The following is a 23,389-nucleotide window of genomic DNA, read 5'->3' as shown; positions in this document are numbered from 1 at the left end:
CACCCATAGGAACAGTTGTATGGTGTTTTTGATTTAATTATTGTCTGCATGTGAGCACTTAGTTAATTAATAGCCATTCTACTTCACCTTAGCCGTAATTGATTCGAAAGTCACAATTTTAAATGACTTTCTTCATTTATTATTAATTCAAAGTTCTATTGCTGAATACTGTAACCACTGGCCACATGTGGCTTTTAATATTCGTATGTGGCCTTTTAACATAAACTACCATTAAGTAGAATTAAATTAAACTCTAGTGAGCAAATTGGTTGCTCAACAGTCATATGGCTAGTAGCTCCCATGGTGGCCATGCCTATTATTGAAGTAGACAGTGTTGATTCTGTTGTGGTTGTGAACACAGGCTCACAGCATTTGTTACCCCCACAACCAGTGCCTTGCACACTCAGGCCAGCTGGGTACTTGAGAGCTGTGTGCACACTCAGGCCAGCTGGGTAATTAAGGGCTGTAGAAGTAAACACTAGAACTTGGTGTGAGCCACATCAAATCCAAGTCCTTTCAGGACCTAGTCCCTTTGCCTCTTTGTTCCAATCCTCTCCACCACACACTCAGGTTGGGTTTCCCTCTCTACTCACAAGAGAAAGACCTTGCAGAATCTTGTGTAGCTACATAGGTTGTCTGGTGCAGGTATTAGAAGTAGGTTTTCCCAATTTTATAGAGTGAGCTCAAGATGACTACATTGTGACCCTTCCTTCATTTTGATGACCATACTGCTGTATGTTCCTTTTTACACACACTACCCCAAACTCCAGCCTGCCTTTTCCTTCTGTGAATAACATCAGAGAAAGTTGGGTAAGATGGAAAACGTGGTACTTTTTAAGTCACCACCAAGATCTAGCCCTCAGTTACCATTACTCGCAATGGTGGGGGAATAAAGGGCTCTCTGAGTCCTTTATTGAATGGTTTAATAGTCCCTTAATTGAGTGGAACTGGGAACTGGGTGTTGTTTGCCAGGGCCTGTGAAAGAACAAAGGGCCTTCTGGGCTGTTTCCTTTTGCTAATGACTTGAGAAGCACCCTAAAGTTTTCTAAACTTTACTGCAACCAGAACCACTTGAACTTTATTTCCAAGGGTGACTGCTAATTGCTAAATCTTGCACTATAATCCAGTGGTGACAGTGTTAGTTAGCATGTTGAAATCTTAGAATCACTTGACAGCTCATCTCTTCTTCAATCTCCTCACTCCCCTTTCCTCCTCTTTTCTCTATTCTCCCCTTGCCAGAGTTTCACGCACTTACCTAACTGTGGCTTCCCACCCAGTCCAGCCCTTGTTTTTCCAGGAAGTGCCACCCAAGTCTCTCTTCTGCTAAAAAAAAAAAAAAAAAAAAAAAAAAAAAAATTATAGTCAGTTAACTGTCAAAATTATGTTCAGTAGTTTCTTTTCTCCAGTAGGGGGCGCTTTATAGTTCTCCAGTTTACTGACTACCAGAAACATTATCTAGTTCCCAGCCTTCCTCCACCACCCCATTTCTGAGATACTTTATTTCCTTAAGGGCAGTGTGCCTTACCCTTGAACCAGCTTGTGTGTGTGTGTGTGTGTGTGTGTGTGTGTGTGTGTGTTTTGGTGTCCTAGTTACTCATTTGTAAAGAAGGGTTGTAATAATCTTAGACTATGATGATAGTGGGGATTAAAGAATCACTTGCCAGAGTGCTTCACAGTTAATGAGTTGAGTGAAATTACCATTTTCTAAGTAAAATAAAAATGCTGGAACAATGAATGACATTTCACCTGTCTTAGCCCACTAGTAACTAACTGCTCAATAAATATACCATCACTGTTTCCTTTGTATTTAATTATTCAGTTTTATTTGAATGTATTCTTATTTGCCAATTTTCATTTAATTTTAAAACTAGCTATGAGCTTTATGCATTAAGGTGCATGTAGGCTTTTCTGTATGTGCATAAATGGTACATTGATTAGCATTAATCAGTTAACACAGGTGGTGCCTCTGAGGACTGTCTCCTCTTAAGGAAAAGGCATTCTGAAGTTTGGAAAGTTTTCCCTTGAATTTTTCCGAATCTGCCTTATTTCAATTGCCCTGTATTTTTATCCTCAACAAAGGACACTGATTTTAGCCTAGAACAAGCTAGGAAAGCTGATAGGAATTGTTCCTGTCCGTGTTGGTTTCTTTCCGTTGAACTTGGTGCTTCTGCATACCTCTGTGAAACCTGTCACAAGTGAATTCCAGAGTGGAAAGGCAACAGTTCCCCTGCAGGGCACTGATCCCCATGGATAACCAGGTGCTTTCCTCAATACCCCAAGGCAACTTTGAGAATTCCATTATCAGGAGAGCATGTGTCAGCATTGACCCAAGTCTGTTCAGTTCCTAATCTCTGTTAGTCATATGAAAGCCATAGGAGCTTTGGGTTGAGATTTCTCCCCTCAGTAGAGTATGAGACTGAGGCCCATGGTGGGATAGGACACCTATCCAAGCTTACAGAGCTGTAGCAAAGTCTAGCCTGGACTAGGTGGCTTCAGAAGCACCCACTCTTAGACCTGCACTGCTCTGCCTTCCACACACTGTCCATTTTATCCTAGCAGTAATCCTATGGTGGAGAAAAGCCTTTGGACCACCACAAGTTATTCCTGGACACCTGGCTTCTGACTGTATTGGGAAGCTTTAGTGTCCTTCAGGACCTCCTGGCCAGCTCCAGCACAGAGGGAGATAGAGGGTATCTAGTCGGAGACCACTGGGCTAGCTAGTGTGATGGAATGGAGTGTTTACATGCACTTTCTTAGGCTGACTGACAGACACACTAGCTCGAGGTAGGCACTCTGGTCTGTTGGCTGAGGAGTCCCAGCACTGTTCCTTCAAGTAGTCCTGGGTGATTTTCCAACAAGCAGCGGACACATCTAGAGGAGAGCTTTTGTATGGTGGATGGTTTTCTGTGTCCCAGTTCCACTCCCCTGGGTTTGAGAAGGACACTGTTTGTCAGGATGCCATCTTTCCCTCTTTTAAAATTCTGTTTCATGAAAGGAGAATAACATCATCAAGCTCTGGTCATTAACCTACCTTCTCTCCTAGTAAAGCAAGTTCATTGTTACATTGTTTCTTTTGCTTTCCTCTGGGCAGGGTCCACTGTTCCAGCGTTTAGAGTGAAGCCTGCCTTAGGGACAAAAACACAAACTTACAGCCATGGAATGAGGGACAGGGCTTCAGCAGACGCTGTGTACTTAGGGCGACTGAAGTCTAAGCTTCACCAGATCCAGGATCTTTGTGTCTCCCCCCCCCCCACTTCCCACACTTCCCCCTGTTATTTATTTACCATGTATTACTATGCATTTGTTTTTGTCATATATGTTCATGATACATAATGTGTTCTTTTAAATTTATGTGTGTTGTGTAATAATTCAATCAAGCCAATGGCTTTATACCTGTTACATCATACACCTATTTGTGTATGTGTTGAGAATGTTTAAGTTCTGTTTTCTAAGCACTTTACAAGTATCAATATAATATTATCAACTTTAGTCATCCTGCTGACAATAAATTTCCCCTGTCTAACTGGGACTCTTCACTGTGTCTAGCAGCTACTGGTTCACTCTATCTACCAACAGCCTCTGGCGACTGTCATTCTGCTCTCTGCTCTTTGGGTTCACATTTTTTTAGATTATGCTTATCCTGAGATCATGCAGTATTTTGTCTTGCTGAGCCAGGCTTCTTTTTCTTGACATAAAGTCTGTTGGATTCATTCGTGTTGTAGTGGATTTTTAGCATCTTTTCTCTTCCATCTCATTTCCCATGTCCTGACACTAGTAGATTTACTTAGTAATTGGAAGGATAACAGAAATGTATCCAAGTCTTTATAAAAATGTAAAGGATCCTGTTATTGCAGTACATCAGCAAAGATAACCACCTGGCCCAGCGGGTGAAGGAGATAAAATGCTAGTTTATAGGCAGCTGGAAGAGCACATGGACCGACTGGCTATGCCAGGCTCCTATCCTTTTCTTCCATCTGTTATCATCACTGATGCATCTCTGATGGAACAGGACATGGATGTCAAGGAACTGAATTAAGCTGATGCTTTATTTAAAGAGAGTCATCTCCTGGGATACAGTGCTATTCCTTCAACCCCAAATATGCAATCCAAGATGCACAGGGGTACCTGAGATTGAAGATAGCAGAGAACACCATAGTTGACACCTTTTCCATCTTCAACTAAGAACTTTCTCTGCTTTGACATAGCATTATAGTCAGATGTGACAGCAAAACTCACAGTTTTCCTTCTTCACGGTCTCATTGATAGAAGATTCATTTTCCTGTGGCTCTTGTGAACTTTTGGTATGTTTTTCTTTGATTCCTGAAACCTTTGACCAACTTTCTTTAAACAAATGTCTTGTGACTTCTCTATGTCATATCTAAATTGCCAAAATTACTAGCTTGTACTTTATGGTTCTTATTAAGAAAAAGAAGGGTTATTCTAGCCCTTTGATGCCAACATTGCATATGTTCCCAAGATGGCTGCTTACAATGTTAGTCCTGCTCCTTAGTTTGATTGGATTGAGAGATTCCTAGAAGATTATTTTCTGTTGTTTTTGCTACTCTGTGCAGATGCATATGTATGTACATGAATGTGGAAGCCAGAGAGGACAGCATCAGATGTCTATCATGCCTTGGGTACCATTCTCCTTGTTTATTTGACAGGGTTGCTCATTGGATTGGTGTTTTTCATATAGGCTAAGTTTGTCCACCAAGCTCCAGGTCGCCTTTCTCTACCTCCCCAGTATTGGAATTGTAATCAGCATATGGACCATACCCAGAAGTTTTGGATTTTTAGTACACAGGTTCTACTTGTTGAACCCAGATCCTTATGCTTGCAAGGCAAGCATTTTATTTATTGTGCTGTCATTTTAGCGTCATACTGCCCCTAAAATATGTCACCTTTTCCAGGTAGCTTTGTCTATCCCCCTCCCAAGAACCTTCAAATTCATTCTTCTTCAGAATTCATAACATGTCATTCATATGTGTATGACATGAATAAGAATGCATACAGGTTGTCCTAATCTTACAGAAGGCAGTTACTGTATTGTGATTATGATCTAAACAGATTCAGTTCATTCAACAAACCTGCTTTCAGATGGTCCCGCTTACTTGGTTCTGGGAAGGTAAAGAGAAGTCAAATGCTGCATAAAAATTGATGCCTTTAAAGAGATCATAATCAAGCAGGAAAGGCAATCACCATAATAATCACCATGTGAGTAGCTAATAACAGTAATTAAAGGAAGCTATCCATAATAACGTAATCCACACTCACATCAGGGTTGGTGATACCTCATTTTAAAGATGAAGGGAAAAATTGCATGTCCAATGTGATAGTCCTGACCAGTGGTGAACTAAAATATGAACCCACATCTGTTAAAAATAAAAGAAATCCAGTTTCTTTCACTGTGAAACAAGCCTCTAACCACTGTGAATAGAGAGAAGCCATACAAGGAAGGTGCTCATCTTGTTTCTGCCAAAAGACAGGGCTTTCTAGAGGTGACATGTGACTTCAGCCTTAAGCAAAGAACAGAGATTTACTAAGGTAGACGTCTAAAGCCGAGGCATTAAGTAAGAAGCAGTGTGATGCCTTGGAAATCTTAGGAACTTCTGTCACCTGGACATGGGATGTCAAGGGAGAAGTAGCAGGCAGGAAGCAGGGTACGGGGAGCCTTGTAGATGTCCTCTTTGGCCAGCCCTAGCACCTCCCCTTGCCACTGGAACAGTCTCCTACAGTCTCCTCCACCAAGATCATACTCAAAGACAGTGTTGGAGTCTAGAGGTTTTCCAGAAGCCAGAATTTGAACTCAGTTGGTAGTCTGGCCAGAGCTTGTAATGCTTTAATGGAATCACCGTGAATCAGAGTCCTGGGACATTCCATAGCCCACACCTGTTTCTCTAATGGTTTGGCTTCCTTATGTCTCTCTATCCTTCCTCTGTTTTTTTTTTTTTTTTTTTTTTTTAGAGAAGATTTAGGAATATGAGTGTTGGTTGAATTTCTGTTGACAGTGCCTGTGGTCTGCATCTCAGAGGGTCTGGGAAGGATTGGTGTAGTCCTATCACATGTTTCCTCTACCTGGTATCTCATATCTACTTGACCTTGGTCTTGGTTGTAAGGACAGTAATCAAACCATGTCATCATCATTTTGTCATCATTTGTCCTGATTCCTTCTCCTCTCCTTCCTCTTCCTAGTCCTCCTTCTCCTCCTCCTTCTCTTCATCTTCCTTTCTTCTTCCTCCTCCTTCCTCTCTCTTACACACACACACACACACACACACACACACACACACACACACACACAAAGAGAGAGAGAGAGAGAGAACACATTTTGTTATTTTGGGGCAGGGTCTTAGAAGATATCCCGGGGTCCCTTTAACTGACCACCCTTTTGCTTCAGCCTACCTAGTAAGTGGGGATTACAGGCATGTGTCCTCACACTCAGCCTTCATATTCATTCTTGACTAAATAATTCACAGACTCCCTTAATTCCTTCTTGAATATTATTGAATACCCAGTTGAGGTCTGGGTAGAAATACAGCACTAAGGAAAAGATATTGGGACTAGCTCGTGGTTCCTTCCATGCAGGAGTCAATTTGGATGCCTGGATTTCCTTATATACCCGAGGCTACTCAGTGGTTTTACCCTAAGAAATGAATTGGTTTATCTGTAAAAAAACAAAACAAAGATGTTCTATAATCAAAGACAGCCTTCTTTTATTAATAATCCCTACAGCATTTCCTGCTTGAATGGATACTATGCGAAATCTTACTGTGTTCTTCTTTGCTACAAAATAAACTTCTGTAATAGCCATTATTTACAAAGACTTCCAAATAAAGATGGTATATTTTCAAGGAAGGATTACGGCCTCAGGGATAGGGATGTGGAGTTCATTGTCTTAAGTTTATTTGTCTTTATGCTCAGGGTGATGAAATCCTTCCTTCCTTTATGAAAGTGTGTTAAGTAGATAAATGTACTTTAAAAAATTGTGTTATAGGTTAGGGAACCCAACTGCCTCCAAAACAATGAAACTAACATTGAGCTGCCACAATGATATGTACCTAAAGGTATCAGAGACTTGGGAGTGGGTACTAGCATAGTCTGATTCTTAAACCTGTCCATTATCAAATGAGAGACATGATTAAGATTTCCAAGTTAGCTGCTAGGGAATCCAGATCCAGTTATTTGAAAATAGTGGTTTAGCAATAGAGTTATGAGGTAAGCCATTAAAAAAAAAAGGAAAAAATCCCTTGGTGGATTGTTGTCACTGTGACACATACCTGTGAAATTACCTGACAGGAATCCTGATTTCCTTTGCCTTGTGGTTTTAGCTGTTTCATGGTCACTGGTACCATTGTGTCTGGGCTGGTGGTGAGGCAGAACATCATTGGGGAAGTCTGTGGTGGAGGAGAGCTGCTCACTTCCTGGGGACTAGGGAGCACAAAGAGGCAGGTAGAGGTGGGAATGAAGTCTCTCTTCACAGCATGCCTCAGTGATGTATTTCCTTCAATGGAGCCCCACCTACACAAAATCCATGAATGAGGCCAGAGCTTTCTGTCTCCGGTCACTCCCCTAAGGCCCATCTGGTTCTCTCCCCCCATAAGAAATTCCAGAAGGTATCCCCATATCTATCAAACATGAAACTTCAGTCCCTTCTTGAACTTGAACTATGTCAGAGACAAATGGAAGCAATACTTTCAACCAGAGCTTGGTCAGGATTCCTGGAACTATAGCAAAACTGTGCTTCATGCAAGGTGAGAGTGAAGATCGGCTGCTTTTCAATCCTGGCCAAGAACCAAGGTTACAAGATTGTAATGGGTAGAGATGAGGTAGATTCTTCATGCTTCTCACTCTACTGTGACAGCTTTTAGGACAAAAGGTATAGCTTTTGAGGAAAGGAAGAGAGTTTATGTGAAGAGGTCATGTTTTGTAAGGCATTTAAGGAAGAGAATGACATCTGGGTCACTGGGTCCTAGGGCTTTCAAAGAAGAGCACACTACATTGTAGTTAGCCCAAAAGAAAGCTTCATTTTCATTGGCAGATGGGTTTTAGCTAACACAAAGGACAGAAGGACTGCATATATGAACTTGAAGTTTGGATAGTCAGCACTGGTGAGTGGTGGTTCACAAGGGGCCATAGGGAAGAAATAACACACCTCAATCCTCCAACAATGCCTTACCAGCCTCAAATACCATGAAAATACTCCTTAATAATTATCAACACACACACATACACACACACACACGTGTGTGTGTGTATGTGTGTGTGTAAATTGTGTAACTAATTCCATGAAGTCAGAAAAGGCTGTTTCTTCTTTGGAACTCATGACTAATAGTGCTCTGCATGTTGGTGAAGATTGAGAACACTCAAAATTAGTGGATGAAGATGACTATGTCACTCCAAATGCATTTGAAGATTACCTTGATAGAGTGCCAGGCTGACTGTTCTATGATCACTCTATGATCAGAAGATGGAAATATATGTCTCATAATGTTTGGTTTGGAGGGCTGGAGATATGACTCAGCAATTTAAGAGCTTGAGTTATACTTTGAGAGGACTGGGGTTTGATTCCCAGTATCTACATGGTGGCTTACAACCAGCTGTAATTCCAGTTCAAGGGGTTCTGATACCCTCTTCTGAACTCATGCACACAAGAACCACAACTGTTACACAGGCATACATGCAGGTAAAACACACATTCTCCTAACATAAAATAAAATTTCAAATGTTGGGTTTGTAACTGGGTTATTTTGAACATAGGAGTATATTGTGTCCTGATTTAATTCACTGATAACTTCATACTGATTCTTGGTGCCATCTGATATGTCTATGCATTTCAAAGGTCTCTAGGATAAAATTTTCCATGAAAATTAAATTAAACCATGACATTTTTAAACACATAGAAAAGATACCCAAACAAATTTCCCAAGTAGCTGTAAAATAAATAAATAAATAAAACATAGCAGGCTGAAGTTTATCCAGTGCTTCATTCCTGTGTGGAGAACTCTTTGATTCATTCCTACCCAATGTTTATAGCTGAAAATGCCTTATCATCACTTCTCAAAGTTTTCAACAAGGAGCAAGTGAAACAGCACCTAGAACAAATTCAGTATCTTCTAATGTGAGATCACATTGTTAGCTGTACTTCCCAGGCATCATCTATCTTTCAGGAACTGAAGCTTTTTTGATGCAATTGATCATTAAAGAAATTTGGGACAAAGCAGAAGGGCAGCTTTTCCCTATAACTTTAGCCTTGCCAGTGACTCCAGAAAAAGAAATGCACATTTAAATAAAGCGTTGATCTCTTTCTTTCTTTCTTTCTTTCTTTCTTCCTTCTTTCTTTCCTTCCTTCCTTCCTTTCTTTCTTTTAATTTGTGCAAATGAATCTTCAGCTCAGCTCAGGAATGTGAGAATTTTTCTCCCCATAAGTTGAAAATGAAACATTAATGTCTATGTAATCCAAAAGAAGCCACCTCTAGCTAGTTCTCCATAGTGAGCATTTGAAAAGCCTTCTGTGCTCTGGAATTTAGCTGCTTAAACTTGAAGCTGTACTACATTAAACAACAACAACAAAAAAGCAAACAAACATTAATTACATAAGAAATTTTAAGTTGGTAGATGGACCCTGTAGGAAGACTCTTGAATTATAGCTCTTGGTGGCAAGGGACAGGAAATAAAATTCATTCTCAAACTAACCTGGGCAATAGGAGCATCTGTTGGCTGAAAAGTTAGGGTACTCCCATTATAAGGGGAGAGTTAAGGACATAGTTGGCTGTCTCCCATTTTCTCCTCATCTCAGCCAGCAAGCTTCATTGTCCTCTTTCAAGTGGAGAGGAGTGTAGCATTCACTTATTCCCAGAGAGGGCGATTGTCTGTTCTAAAGGAAAACTATCCAAGGACACTAATTTGCCTGGTTGGCTCACATGTCCAGTGCTGAACCCAGCAACAGTTGCCAATAGCGTAAGTCATGTGTTTAACAGTGATCCCTAGTGATGGCATTCGGTTGAAATTAGTGTAAACCCATTCCAGTAAGAAGGGGGATTTCATAGAAGAACTGGCTCCGGATGCCCCCTCAAATTGTCACCATCACTTTAGCTATCTTTTTCTGTGGAGAGCATCACACAGAAAGGCAGTGTTTCTGCTTTCTTGGCCTTTGCAGAAATATTCATTCCAAAATGAAGCATTATTCAAATGCTGCATTGTACATCAGAGTGGACATGTGCAGGAATTTGCTGTCCCAGCTTCCAGGCATTTTTCTTCCGATCGCAGAACCTTGGTTCCCTTTGGGAAACCACTTCCTCCCTACTCTGATATTGATGGATTTCACACTATGCTCTTGTTTCAGGGATAAAGGTCCTCTCTGATTGGAGTGGCAATTTACATTTACCCTACTCAGTTAGAGAATCCCAGGATGTACCTGCCTCCCTGCTTTGACAAGGGTTTGAGACAGTTGGGCTAGAGGCTTCCTGAGAATACTGTCGCAGTGGCCACACTTGAGAAGAACCAGAGTAAGAACAAAGGCAAAAGGTGGCTCAAAGCAGAGGAGAGGGATTGAAATTCTCAAAAGCAGAATTAGCAGACTGGTTCAACAGTTAAGTCCACAGACTGCCTACCATACTTTCTTTGTATCATGCCACCATCATCATGAAGACCAATTACAGATATCACAGGGCTCTAACACGATGATCCCAGCACCTGTGTATAAGTGGCATTGCCTTCTGTAACCTACCTCAGAAATGATGTCATTTCCATACCCTCTGGTGAACTGATTACGGTTGGCTCAGACTCAAGAGCAGAAGATGTAGGATCTACCTCACAAGAGACATGTCAAAGAAGTCTTAAGCACTTTTTAAAAGTCGCCGTATAATCTGAGCAATTCCCAAACACAAGACCAATGTTACCTTTGGTCTGAATTTATATTTAAGTTACTCAGGTCTTGTAAGTAGATGCTTCTAGTTTATACATTCAGCAGTGGAAATAACTCTTCTGGGCAATTACATCATCATCAAACCTGTATTTATTAAAAATTAAATCAATACCTATTATTTTTTTTCAGGCCCTAGATTTTTTTTCAGGCCCTAGAACTCCATTTTGTATTCATATTGGGCATCTCAAATTTAAGTGACTAGCTTCCAGATGCTTTTCAATTTGCTTCTGTTCTGTACTGCACAGTTGCCTGTGTTCTGACTTAGCACTGTAGTGCGTGGGATTTTGGTCAGGGTAACTTATAGAAGTACTCAATTTTCTTCTGCTTCCAGGTTTAAAGAGTAGGAGGATCTTATTTGTGGACTCTACATAAAATAGATATTAGGGAGTATAGATTTGTGAAGGTTGACCTGGGTTAGGGCTCCATCCCTTTACATCTGTGACTAGTGTAGAAATTCTCCTTTATATTGTCTGGTACCATCCATACCGAATGCAATTCTTCTCAGTTGTGTTCTGAGTAGAGAAAGCCTGATAGATCTCAAAGCACGTGTTCCCCCCCCCCCATTCCATAATGTAACAAGTAATCTATTGGAATAAAATCAGCAGTTGAGTAACTCATGCAAAGGTAATTTAGAGCACAAATTAAATCTGTCAGAGAGGTATTAGATTTACAAACATTCATAAATAACAAATGAAAGGTCACAGAGCTGTGAAAATGAATGCATGCTTCTTCATAAAGTGCTGCATTCGGGGAGGGATGGGACCCACAGTGCAAATTTGAATGGAAACATCATAAAATGGAGACACACTGCCTTTTCTAAATGTCTAGAATAGTCTGAAGGCACAGTGAACTCAGAAGTGACCAGAGTCCTGTATAAGACTCTTCATATTAATATCTGAGCATTTGTACCATGTAAGGAGTATGGGTTTTTCCGCCCGCCGCTGCTGGTCTTGTCCTGCTGCCGCGCCAGCCCCAAATAATGCACAGAGACTCTGTATTTGATATTATACTGTTGGCCAGGTACTAGTTTCTTATTGGCTAGCTCTGTGTTAAGTAGTAACCCATTTCTGCTGATCTATGTATTTTCACATGGCCTTCTCTTACCGGGGAGGCGGCTGGCATCCAGCTCTCTCCAGACTCTCCATCTTGACTCCTCCTTACTACTTCCTATTTCCTCCTTGTCTCCTAGTCCCTCCTATCTTCCTCTCCTATTGGCCAACAGTGCTTTATTTATTAACCAGTATGAGAAACATATACAGAATGGCATCTCCCATCAGTACCATTGGGAGACTTAAAGTCCCACCTGGTTCTGGGAATCTGCAGGCACTGCTCCCCTCATCATAGCCTGCATTTTCATCACGTTAGACGAATGGTGAGTGCTTGTCAATGGCTTTCATTTTCCGTTCCTAGAAAATAGTAATAGTCTTTATGGTTGATGGAGGATTGTCTACATTAGGGCTGTTAATACCTGGTCCCAGCCCATCCTGTTTTACTCCCTGAAATAAAAGGGGAAAACAGAGCTTTGACCACTACAAAGTAGACAAATTCTTTTACTGTGCATTGAATGTAGGTCTTTCTAGTTCTGAACTGTACTTGACGTTTACAAGGGAAGAACGTCTGTGTTTGTAAAAAGCAATGTAACAATAATTAATTTTTTTCATAGTAGACTATTTTATCAAGAGAGTGAAAACATGCTGAGTGTGGCAGCCTTTAGCATTTGAACAGGATCTGGTGAATCTCTGTGAAAGGTCAGCCTGGTCTACTGCAAGAGTTCCAGGCCAGCCAAGACTACATAATAAAACCATGTTTGTTTGTTTGTTGTTTTTTAAAGAAAATAGGAAAATATTCAGAGAATGTGAGAAAATAATTGATAATCATATGTTTTCCTTATAAATGTCTATAATCCAGATATAAGAACTGTCACGGTTTGGCAATGGAGAATCAACAATCCAGTTAAAAATTGGGTAAATAATTTGCATAGACATTAACTTCCAAGAAGATATGCAAATGAAAGATATACACACGAAAACATGTTCAAACTCACTGCTTACTTGAAGATATGGAAAAATGCAAGAAAATTCCAGTAGATAATAAAATGCAGAGAGACATACTGCATCTGTACTAGGTAGACTATAGTTTGTTTTAAGAAAGGGCTGATGAGCATGTGGATAGAGTGGAAATTAGAGTTGTAAGATGGCACAGCTATAATGAGACATTGTCAGTTCACCTCAAAATTAAATCTTTGGTACCCATGAGACCAAGTCCTGGGCAAACACTTAATAAACATGAAAATATATGTTTGTCCCAGACTTGTAATGGATGTTAATAATAACATTATTTGTAATAATCAAGAGTGCAAACAATCCAACTAGATATAATCTGATGAATAAACATATGTACAATATTTATACAATGAAACATTCAGCTATGAAAGGAAATATTATCAATACTATAATGGGGATAAACTTTAAAATCATTGTGACAGCCTGAGGGAATAGGACACAAAAGGCCACATACTATACCATTTGCCTCACATGAAATCCATAGAGATGTGAATTAAATTAGTTGTTGTCAAAATATGGGGGAAGAAAGAATTGGAAGTGACTGCTAATGAGTGTAGGACTTTTAAATGGAATGAAAGAAATGTACTAAATAACTAATGATCACTTTTCAATAGTGTTAAGAATTATACCAAATATTACTGACTTATAAAGTGGTAAACTTTATGATATATTAATTTAATTTCAGTAAAAACCTTAAAAATCATAATTGTACATAAAAGTGAAATTTTCCTTGTCAGGTTTTTATGAGTATTTTCAAGTTGTGAATGATGCATGCTTATTATATTTTTTTTGAGCAAGCACAGTGATATTAAGCTTTGGTGTCTCTCTTTAGCCTTCTTTCTAATCATCCCTAAGCCTAGGGGAGGCCTCATTTTCCTAAGAAGGGATCAGTGTCATGAACTGTTGGAAGAATTAAAGTTCAAGTACTTAAGAGCTTAGGAGTTTTACATTTAATATCTAAAAATTCATGGCTAAAACAGGATTGGAATTCTACAAATTTTGAGGCTTTTCATGAACAAATTGGGTCAGGGGAATGCAGCTTCCCCTTTCCTGGGTAAAATGATAGGTACTGTTACATTTAGGGCAAGCATATCCCAAAGACCATATACTGAAGGCTTGATTGACAGCCTGTGGCAATACTGGAGGCAATAGAAACTTTGGAATTTGGGTCTAGTGGAAGGAAGTTAAGTCTCTATGTCTTGATAAAGGTGTGTGGCCCTCCTCCACCACCTTTGCTGGCAACATTGGAGTAAATCAACTTCCCTCCCCACTCTTTCCACCACAAAGTTTTGTCTTCCTATGGGCCCTCAAATAGCTGTCAGCTGCCCATGGCTTGAGACCTCTGAAATCACAAATAAGCTTTGTCCTTGTAAACTGCTTATCTCATGTATGCTGTTACAGTAAGGACACATGATTAACAGATCTCTGTGGTAAGCAGAATAGTTGCTGTTATTAACTTCTTCTTTGATAATCTACCATGAGGAGTATGGCTTCATACCTAGGATAGGTGTGAAGGAAAGATAATTTACTCATTGCTTTCACTGATACCTTGTGTATAAGCCAAGTCTGGTTAAAGCAGTGTGCAAACATCATGATGTCTAGCATAGACTAGTGTAGGGATAATTTATAAGAGCAGCACCCAGATGTTTGCTACATTGATGAGGGCTGCTTGAGCTCCAGCCATACCTCCTCTTCCCTACTGGCTTTGTGCCAGCCTTGGTCACCAGGGGACAGGTTAGAAGGAGGAAGAAACATATGACAGTTTGTCTTAGGCATTTTGAGATGCTACAATTTTTTTTTCTGATTTAGGGAATGTGATCTGAATGTTGAACAAATTAAATCTCAGTGTATTATTTACTTTTCATTTACAAAACACACTGACTCTGAATAAAACATACAATAAGAAAAACACTAGGAAATAGCACATTACAAAACTTACTGTATAATGTTTGTTATCTTCATAAATAGTTGAGGTAGGAAGAAAGTCCCTTTTGCAAGTGAGAAAATGGAGGCATAGCATGGTTAAGTAACCAGGCTCAAGACTTGTTTTCAAACCAAGACTTGGACATTTTCAACACAGTCTGGGAACTGAAGACTCGGGCGGGGAGGGTGTTCTGACAAAGCTGCAGTGGGGTCACATTTAAATGCCATTGTTGCATAATGCAATGCTTGCTGCAATGGCTGCAGTGAGACTTTTAGGGCAATAACTGGGAGGAGAATCATGGGAAAGACATGCCACTGGCAGTGCTTGACACATGAGAAGCACTGACATTGACCTTGACTTCAACATTGAAGAATTCAGGTTGTAAACTAGCTAATATTTCATGTGAAACCAAAACCAGTCAATCAGATAGCTTTTCTTGTTGTCCCTTCTAAATGCAAAACCAGTGTAGGAAGTTTTCATCTGGGTATTTTAGGCGTATGGGCTGAAAGACAAAGCTTCAGATCCCACATAAAGCATTTGTGTAATCTTGAGCAAGTTGTCCTTTGAGCTTGGCTTTCTCATTTACAGGACAAGAAAAGCAATGCACTGTGTGTGGCTCTCTCTCTCTCTCTCTCTCTCTGTGTGTGTGTGTGTGTGTGTGTCTGTCTGTCTGTCTGTCTGTCTATGTCTGTAGTAAACACACGCACCACGAAGGGCTGGGCAGATAGCTCAGTCACTAAAGAGCTTGCCTTACATGCATGAGGATCTGGGTTCAACTTGTAATCTAAGCTCTGGGGAGGTGAGTCATGGGGCTCACCTGTTAGACACATTAGTCTACTTAGCAAGTTCAAGGCCAGTGAGTGACTCTGTCTCAAAATAAACAAGGTGAACTGTTCTTGATAAATGATACCCAAGGTTCTCTTATGGCTTTCTTGTGTTCCTGAACTCACATGCATACACCTGAACATATGCATATATGTGCATGCACAAAACAAAATTCCATACAATTATGTCACTCAATGTCCAACAAATAGCAGATGGTATTAGTCACGGATGATTCACAGTGAGCTCTGAGAAGATCCTGAGCTTGTTAAATAGGACATGAGAGAGCTGTAGCCCTTCTGAGGTGTTACCAGGGCTTGGGGAAGAGCAGGACTCAGCAGGTGTGTGCACGCTGGAGCCAAGCAAATGCTTGAAGGCTATAGATGATATTGGTGTTCAAGGAGACTTGTGTAGACAAAATGGATAAGAAGGACACAGAACTAACTATGCATAACTTTTTTCACATAATGTTAGATGTCCTGTTCCAGTGGCCATTTGACTTTTTAATTTTTTTGTGTTACAGTGTATCCCATCAGTTAACTTAAGTTATATGAAGTTGTTACAATGTGACCACGTTTTTAATTCTAAAAATGGCAGTCTTATATGGTTCACCATGATATTTCTCTGATAGTCATTCAAAAATCAAGAAAGAAAATTCAAAAGAAGTTTTTGACAATCACAAATGTAGTTTTGTGCTTTTTAAAACCTGCCTATTTCTATGGGGTGTGGAATTGTTTTTAAAGTAGTTGTCTTTATGTTCCCATAGCTGCTGTAATTGCTATAAATTTAGTGGCTTAAAACAACTGATTTTTGTAAGCCTTTCTGTTCTGGAAGTCACTAGTCCAGCATCAGTCACTGTGCTAAAGTTAAGATGTTGGGGTGACTGCCTCTTTCTTGGGACTTTGGGAGAGGTTACAGAATATCTGCGTCCTTTGCACCCTCTAGAATTTGGAGTGTTTCTTAGCCTGTGACCTCTGCTCACACCCCGTCAACCTCTCGGACTTACTATCTTCTCACCTCTTCCTGCCTCTCCTCCCTTCCTCTGGCAGGAACTCAGGAGATGCTATGGGCTCACCTAGATATAATACTTGGGTCTTCCCACCTCAGGAATTTTAAGTTGACCACATTCAAGTTTCTTTTACCCTCAGATTTTTGGGGTTTGTGGTGTGGACATCTGGGGAGAGGGTACAGCATTCAGCCTGGCCCACAAGTTACCTGTTTGTCATTTATGCTTTCAAAGCTCACAGTTAGGGTTAGGGTTAAGGTTAGGGTTAGAGATAGAGGAATTTCAAAGGGATTCTTGCTTTCAGGGATCTCTAGGATGTTCAGTGGGTGGCCGGAGCTATGAAGAGAAACTGTAGAGTAAGATCACCTTCAATTCTATCACTGAGCTATTTATCACTACTTGTTTTGAAATTCATATTTAAAACCTGGATTGTTTGTCCCATAGCAGGGAGGTGCTGTTGAGTTCTGCACTTAAACAGCTGCAGACACCAATGAGATGGGAAGTACATGACTCCATTCAGGGAGAAGAGACATAGGAGACAAACCTGAAACCGAAGCTGTTGCATAAGGTTGTGTGGAAGAACAAGTTAGGAATTAAAGTGATCCCACACAGTATTGTAAGCATTAGTAACCCACATTCTTTTAACTTTATATTTTACATTGAGTTTTCTATTTCATCTATTTTGCTATGAAGATTAGTTTCTTGATAGTGTAAAATTTTAAACATTAACTCAAGATATTTCTCTCACACCTATCAGATTACATGTGGGTTTACATGGTAGAAGTGGCCATGGCTTCTGTGACTTCATGTTTTATCCTGCAGTGTGATTTTAGTTTTCTTTTTAGTAGACATGGTTTTGTTGTCATTCATCTTTTAATAGCAAAGCACAGGACAAACCAGGAAAAGCAACAATCAGAGGACAGTAGACCATCCCTGAGGCATTAAAATGGTCTGGGGCAAATATCTCAACTCTCCACAGTAAATGGCCAAGACTCCTCTTTGGCCAGGTAACCAAAGGAAGTAATGACAGCCACAGAAAGCCCCTGGCTGGAAGATCTCATGTCCCCCACAATGGAGGAAGGCATTTGCATCTCTATGTGACACCCTATATCACCATTTAGAATTTTAAACAGCTCTGTGTCATGTCATGGGATAGGTAATGAAATATGAAAGATACCCTGTGCTGTGGGGTAAAATGTGAGTCCCCCAAATTTCAAGTTAAAGTCTTACCCTCAGGGGCCTGAGAGTGTGGTTCTCTTTGGAGGTACAGCCTTTAAGGAGGTAATGAGGATTAAAGTGAAGTCATAAATGTGGGAGCCCTAATTCAAACAGATTGGTATTTTCATAAGATCAGGAGTAAGAAGGTCATGAGAGGACAAAGCGAGAGTGGCCATCTTCAGCCGAGGAGAAAGGCCATAGGAAGCACCAAAGTTGCTATCACCTTGACCCCATACCTGAGGGAAAGTCAAGCTGGCTAGCCTCTAGTAGCTCCAGCAAACTGAAGGCCTGGCCTCTGTTGTTTACCTATCCATGTTTTCTTTCTGGCCTTCTTCATTCATCTCTGAGTTCATAATTGTGGTTCCAAACATAATGTTCCTGTCATTCATCTCTGACTGTCAAGGAAACAGGTCAGGGGGTATGGGCTGTGGTGTAGAATTTTCCAGCATCCTCCTTGCCTCACTTGATTGTCTAGAAAGAGAGCACTGTCACCTCCACTAGGGAGAAACTGGGTTGCTTAATTAATTTCTGGTCCCAGTTTTCAGCTAAGTGCCCCCTCCAGTGTTCGCCTGTCACATTTATCAGATGGCCTAGCAGCCTGTTCTTATCCTGAATGCAAGTCTGCTTCAGGGAGCAAAGTGTGAGCAGCTAGTGAGCTCGGCCCGACTTGGCAAGGTTGCATCATCAGTCATTAGAGGGAACTTTAGTTTCCAAACAACTTGCCAGCTTAAAAAAGTGACCCTAGCTGGGTGTGGTGGTGCACACCTTTAACCCCAGCACTCAGGAAGCAGAGGCAGGCAGATCTCTGAGTTTCATCCCAGCCTGATCTACAGAGCTCATTCCAGGCCTGCCAGGGACACACAGAGAAACCTTGTCTCCAAAAAACAAACAAAAGAACATAAACACATATGTAAATGAGTTTAGCATATTGAGCTCCATCAATATTTTCCACTATAGTTCACTATATTGTAGTGCTATAGTTCACTATAGTATAGTGCTGCTCACCAAGAGTGTCCTGTTTGCCATTTTGAAAATCTCCTTATATCCTATGAAGAGTTGGGCATTGGGCTGGTGATGTGCTTTTTGTAATCCAGTTTGGTTTAATATCACTTTATAGTATATGCTAATATCTATATAGGCCATGTTGCTTTTTTTCTATTCTGCTTCAAAGTATTTTTGTCATTATTTAGGGGCTTTTTTCCTTTCAAAGGGGAATGTAAAATTTAAGCTGTTTAAAAATCTTGTTGAGTATTTATATTGAATCTATAAACAGTGTCCAAATTGCAGGTTTTTAATTAGGTTGAAATAAGTAAATACCTAATTTTGACCCCCTTTAATGAACAAGAGAGACTATGGAATTTGGAAAAGCCAAATGTGATACCCGGACACTTTGGAAAACTAAGGAGAGAGAGAGTCGTTTGTAGAAGAAAATGTCCCTGCATTTTGAGTGAGCTAAATAGTCTACACAGGGCTTTACTGTTCTCCATTTCCAGTGAACAAGAACCAGAAGAAAGGACAGTAGAGACTGCTTAATTCGAAGTAGCAACTCAATCCCGTAATCATCCAATTTTAGGTAGAATACAGCATATTTTAGTGTTTGAAATGCGGAGTTGAAAGCTGCACTGTGGGTAGAAGCCAGTCCTGTCCTTAAGTGTTTGACCTGTCCCCTCCAAATGGAGTAATTGGAGTGGCAACCTCATAGGATTATTAGAATAAACCAGGTTTTTGGTTTTTGTTTGTTTTGTTTTGCTTTGCTTTTGCTTTTGCAAACACCTTCAACAGTATTTATCAATAAGTATAGGTTTTGTTTGGGAGAGTTTTGTTGAATTGAGGTGGTTTTAAGTTTGGAAGATGTCAGTTTACCTATATTCCTTTTCCAAACCTGAGTCTACTTCCTACAGTTCAGTATGGTGGCTAGACTCAGAAATGATACTGTTTGGTCCCTGATCCACACCTTTATTGAGGAAAAGTTTCTGAGCTTTGCACCTGCCTTATTTTTTTTTTTCTCTCTCTCTCTGGCACATGTCCTCTGGCCTTCTGGCAGAAATAGCTGGAATTAATTAAAATTCAATCTCTCTTGATACCATCTCTGCTGGATATTAGGAAGGATTGCTACCAGTAGGAGCAGCTTGATTAAGAATAGATTTAGGCTGGAATGTTCTAAGTGCTCTAAAATTACAATTTATAAGGTTCACCCCCTGCACCTGTTTCCTTGGGCCCAGAGTGCCATCCCTGACCAGCTCAGCTCATCTGACAGACACCAGCCAGGCTGCCTGCTCTGTCTCCTGTTGGATACTAAGATGGATCTGTGTTCCTCTTTCAGGTACAGGTCATCTACCATTGACTCAAGTGCCCACTTTGGGGCCCTCTGTATGAGTGACACACCAGTCTGCCATGGAACCTAGCCCTGCCCTGGCCTGGCTCCTGCTGCTGAGCCTGCTGGCGGATTGTCTGAAAGCTGCTCAATCCAGAGACTTCACAGTGAAAGACATAATCTACCTCCACCCTTCAAGTAAGACCGTTTTCTATTTGTTCTCTTGTCTAAAAAAAAAAATAGCATTGTTTCTGGCTGGAAAAGAATGAAGCATATCCAGGGAAAGCAACCTTAATGCAGGGGAAACTGGGTGATTTAGGTGCAGAAGTTAATAAAAGTTGCCTTGCTTTTTACCCCCTCCTTTCCACAGGATGTTTGTTTTGTATCTTGGGCTAAATGATGAGGCTTGTTTTCTCTGTTCCCTACACATCCCCCTTATTCTGTATGCCCTTTCATTTTGCTCTGTTGGTTCCCAGCCAGATATGGAAGGGAACTGGCCTATTCCACGAGGCAGGTTGTTTGCAAAGAGATTAGACCTTTATAGCTTGGATAATGGCTGGTCTTTCTCTCTGGCACCTTGCCTCAGTTAAAACACAACTGCTTCCCACAACTTCTTATTCCCTGGGCTTCTGGATTCCCCAGGGCTAAGAATTCTCCAGGGAGTCCACAGTAGGGCAGGCCCCTGGCACCAGACCCCTGCCCTCCAGTTTCTGTTGCATACATCAGGATTCTTCCTTGAGCTTCATATTTTCAGCAAAAATTCTGGGTCCTTCTGCTACAGATGCCCTGGGACTACATCTTGGAAAACAGCATTGCTACTCCCTCCTTTGGTCCCCATTGCTGAACCTCTGTTCTCCTTTGGTTTTGTCCCACTTCTCTTTGGCACTGCCCTTGATGGTGGTGAGAGCTGAATATTAGTGTGTATACTGCACTTCACCTTTTGCCCCAAAGTATATTGTTGTCTTTAAGCATCTGCTGCATGACAAGCACTGTCATGGGGTGGAAGGTGCATAGGCAATTAAAATGAGGCCCTTTCTTTTGAAGATCATACATCGTGCAAAGAGGAGGCAGCTACTGGGATTTCCTCAGCCCACACTCCTGGAATGTTTAATTCCTGTAGCTTGGGAGATGGTGTGTGTGTGGGGGACACCCAGGCTCTCTACAACTATGTCTGCTGTTCCTGGGCCTCCTGACTTGAAATAAATCCCTGACTTTGTGACCAGTATTTAGTTAGCATAATGCATAGGGAATTTAGCACTGAGCATGAGCTGTGGTGAGTTCTCAGGCAATGCAGAGGACATTTGTTAGTTTATTTTTACCCTGGTAAAATTGTACACACACCATAGTATCACTTTATAGATAGAAAAAAAAATCTGTGTAGCAGAGAACTGTACCCAATAGACAGGGGAGTAGTTTTTCTTTTGTTGTCTTTTAGTCAGCCAATTGTGGATTTTGCACCTTGTCCTCACTGACAGAATCTGCCTATTGTACCCATGCCCTCACTGGCAGAGTCTGCATACTGCACCTGTGCCCTCACTGGCAGAGTCTGCATACTGCACCTGTGCCCTCACTGGCAGAGTCTGCATACTGCACCTGTGCCCTCACTGGCAGAGTCTACTGCACCTGTGCCCTCACTGGCAGAGTCTGCATACTGCACCTGTGCCCTCTCACTGGCAGAGTCTGCTGCACCTGTGCCCTCACTGGCAGAGTCTGCTGCACCTGTGCCCTCACTGGCAGAGTCTGCTGCACCTGTGCCCTCACTGGCAGAGTCTGCATACTGCACCTGTGCCCTCACTGGCAGAGTCTGCATACTGCACCTGTGCCCTCACTGGCAGAGTCTGCATACTGCACCTGTGCCCTCTCACTGGCAGAGTCTGCTGCACCTGTGCCCTCACTGGCAGAGTCTGCTGCACCTGTGCCCTCTCACTGGCAGAGTCTGCTGCACCTGTGCCCTCACTGGCAGAGTCTGCTGCACCTGTGCCCTCACTGGCAGAGTCTGCTGCACCTGTGCCCTCACTGGCAGAGTCTGCATACTGCACCTGTGCCCTCACTGGCAGAGTCTGCATACTGCACCTGTGCCCTCACTGGCAGAGTCTACTGCACCTGTGCCCTCACTGGCAGAGTCTGCTGCACCTGTGCCCTCACTGGCAGAGTCTGCATACTGCACCTGTGCCCTCTCACTGGCAGAGTCTGCATACTGCACCTGTGCCCTCACTGACAGAGTCTGCATACTGCACCTGTGCCCTCACTGGCAGAGTCTGCTGCACCTGTGCCCTCACTGGCAGAGTCTGCTGCACCTGTGTCCTCACTGGCAGAGTCTGTGTACTGATTACTTGTGTAGGAAATTTATCTGGCTGCTTAATTAAGGACAAGATTGCATTTTGTCCTTTGCCCCAAACAGCCAGACTTAGCAAGTCAAAGACCCAGGTGTTTCAGTCCCTCGGGAGCGAGTGCCAAAGTGCTGGCTTCTATGGCTTTCTCTGTCAGCTTTAATGAGAGACTCAGACTACAAAATAGTCCATCCATGGCCTCTTCTGAAAGCTACAAAGAAGGTAGGAATTGAAAATTGAAGTCAGTGAGTTTATGGAAACCAGGAAAAAATACAGTACGTTTTCCTGTGTGGGGTAGCTAATGAATGGATGGAGTGAGAGGCCCCTGTTTAGTGTTGTCTTCGAAAGATGAACTTTGACAGGCTACAGGGGAAATCTGCTCTTTGGGGAAGCTAGATAGGGTGACACAGAACAGTAATCCCTGCACTCAGGAGGTTGAGGTGGGAGAATTTGAGTGCTACCTGAGCTGCACAGGGAAGTTCCAGGCCAGTAGGGACTACAAAGCAATACCTTGTCTCAAATCAAATACAGTAATGTAATAGGCAAGTTTCAGTCATGTGACCTGTGTTAACTAAATAGGAATCATGGAAAGACATGATTCTAAAGGGTGAAAACGGATGGAGAAGTTGTATCTACCTAGATTGTGAGTCGCAGCTCTAGAACCCTCACCAGCAGGTCTCCCCGCATCTCACAGGCACTGAGAATTCTTGTTGGGTAGAACTTGAAACTGTTCTGCCCATGTTGCATCAGAGTTAACTCCACATTTCCCCAAACTACTTCAGAGACTT

At 41.6% G+C, this 23,389-nt stretch overlaps 1 protein-coding gene across 1 annotated transcript in view; it reads left to right on the top strand.

The window, feature by feature from the left end:
- The window catches only part of Lypd6 (LY6/PLAUR domain containing 6), a 117,121-nt gene that overhangs the window by 71,222 nt on the left and 22,510 nt on the right, over positions 1-23,389 (top strand). Inside the window, exon 2 of the mRNA XM_051184722.1 lies at positions 20,281-20,469. Coding sequence (XP_051040679.1) covers positions 20,352-20,469 — 118 coding nt within the window. The 5' untranslated portion in view covers positions 20,281-20,351. The remainder of the gene's footprint in view (positions 1-20,280; positions 20,470-23,389) is intronic.

Source organism: Phodopus roborovskii, unplaced genomic scaffold, assembly GCF_943737965.1.
Source record: "Phodopus roborovskii unplaced genomic scaffold, PHOROB, whole genome shotgun sequence".
NCBI classification, from domain to species: domain Eukaryota; kingdom Metazoa; phylum Chordata; class Mammalia; order Rodentia; family Cricetidae; genus Phodopus; species Phodopus roborovskii.
The sequence above is the reverse complement of the archived record's forward strand: the minus strand, read 5'-3'. Positions and strand labels throughout refer to the sequence as shown.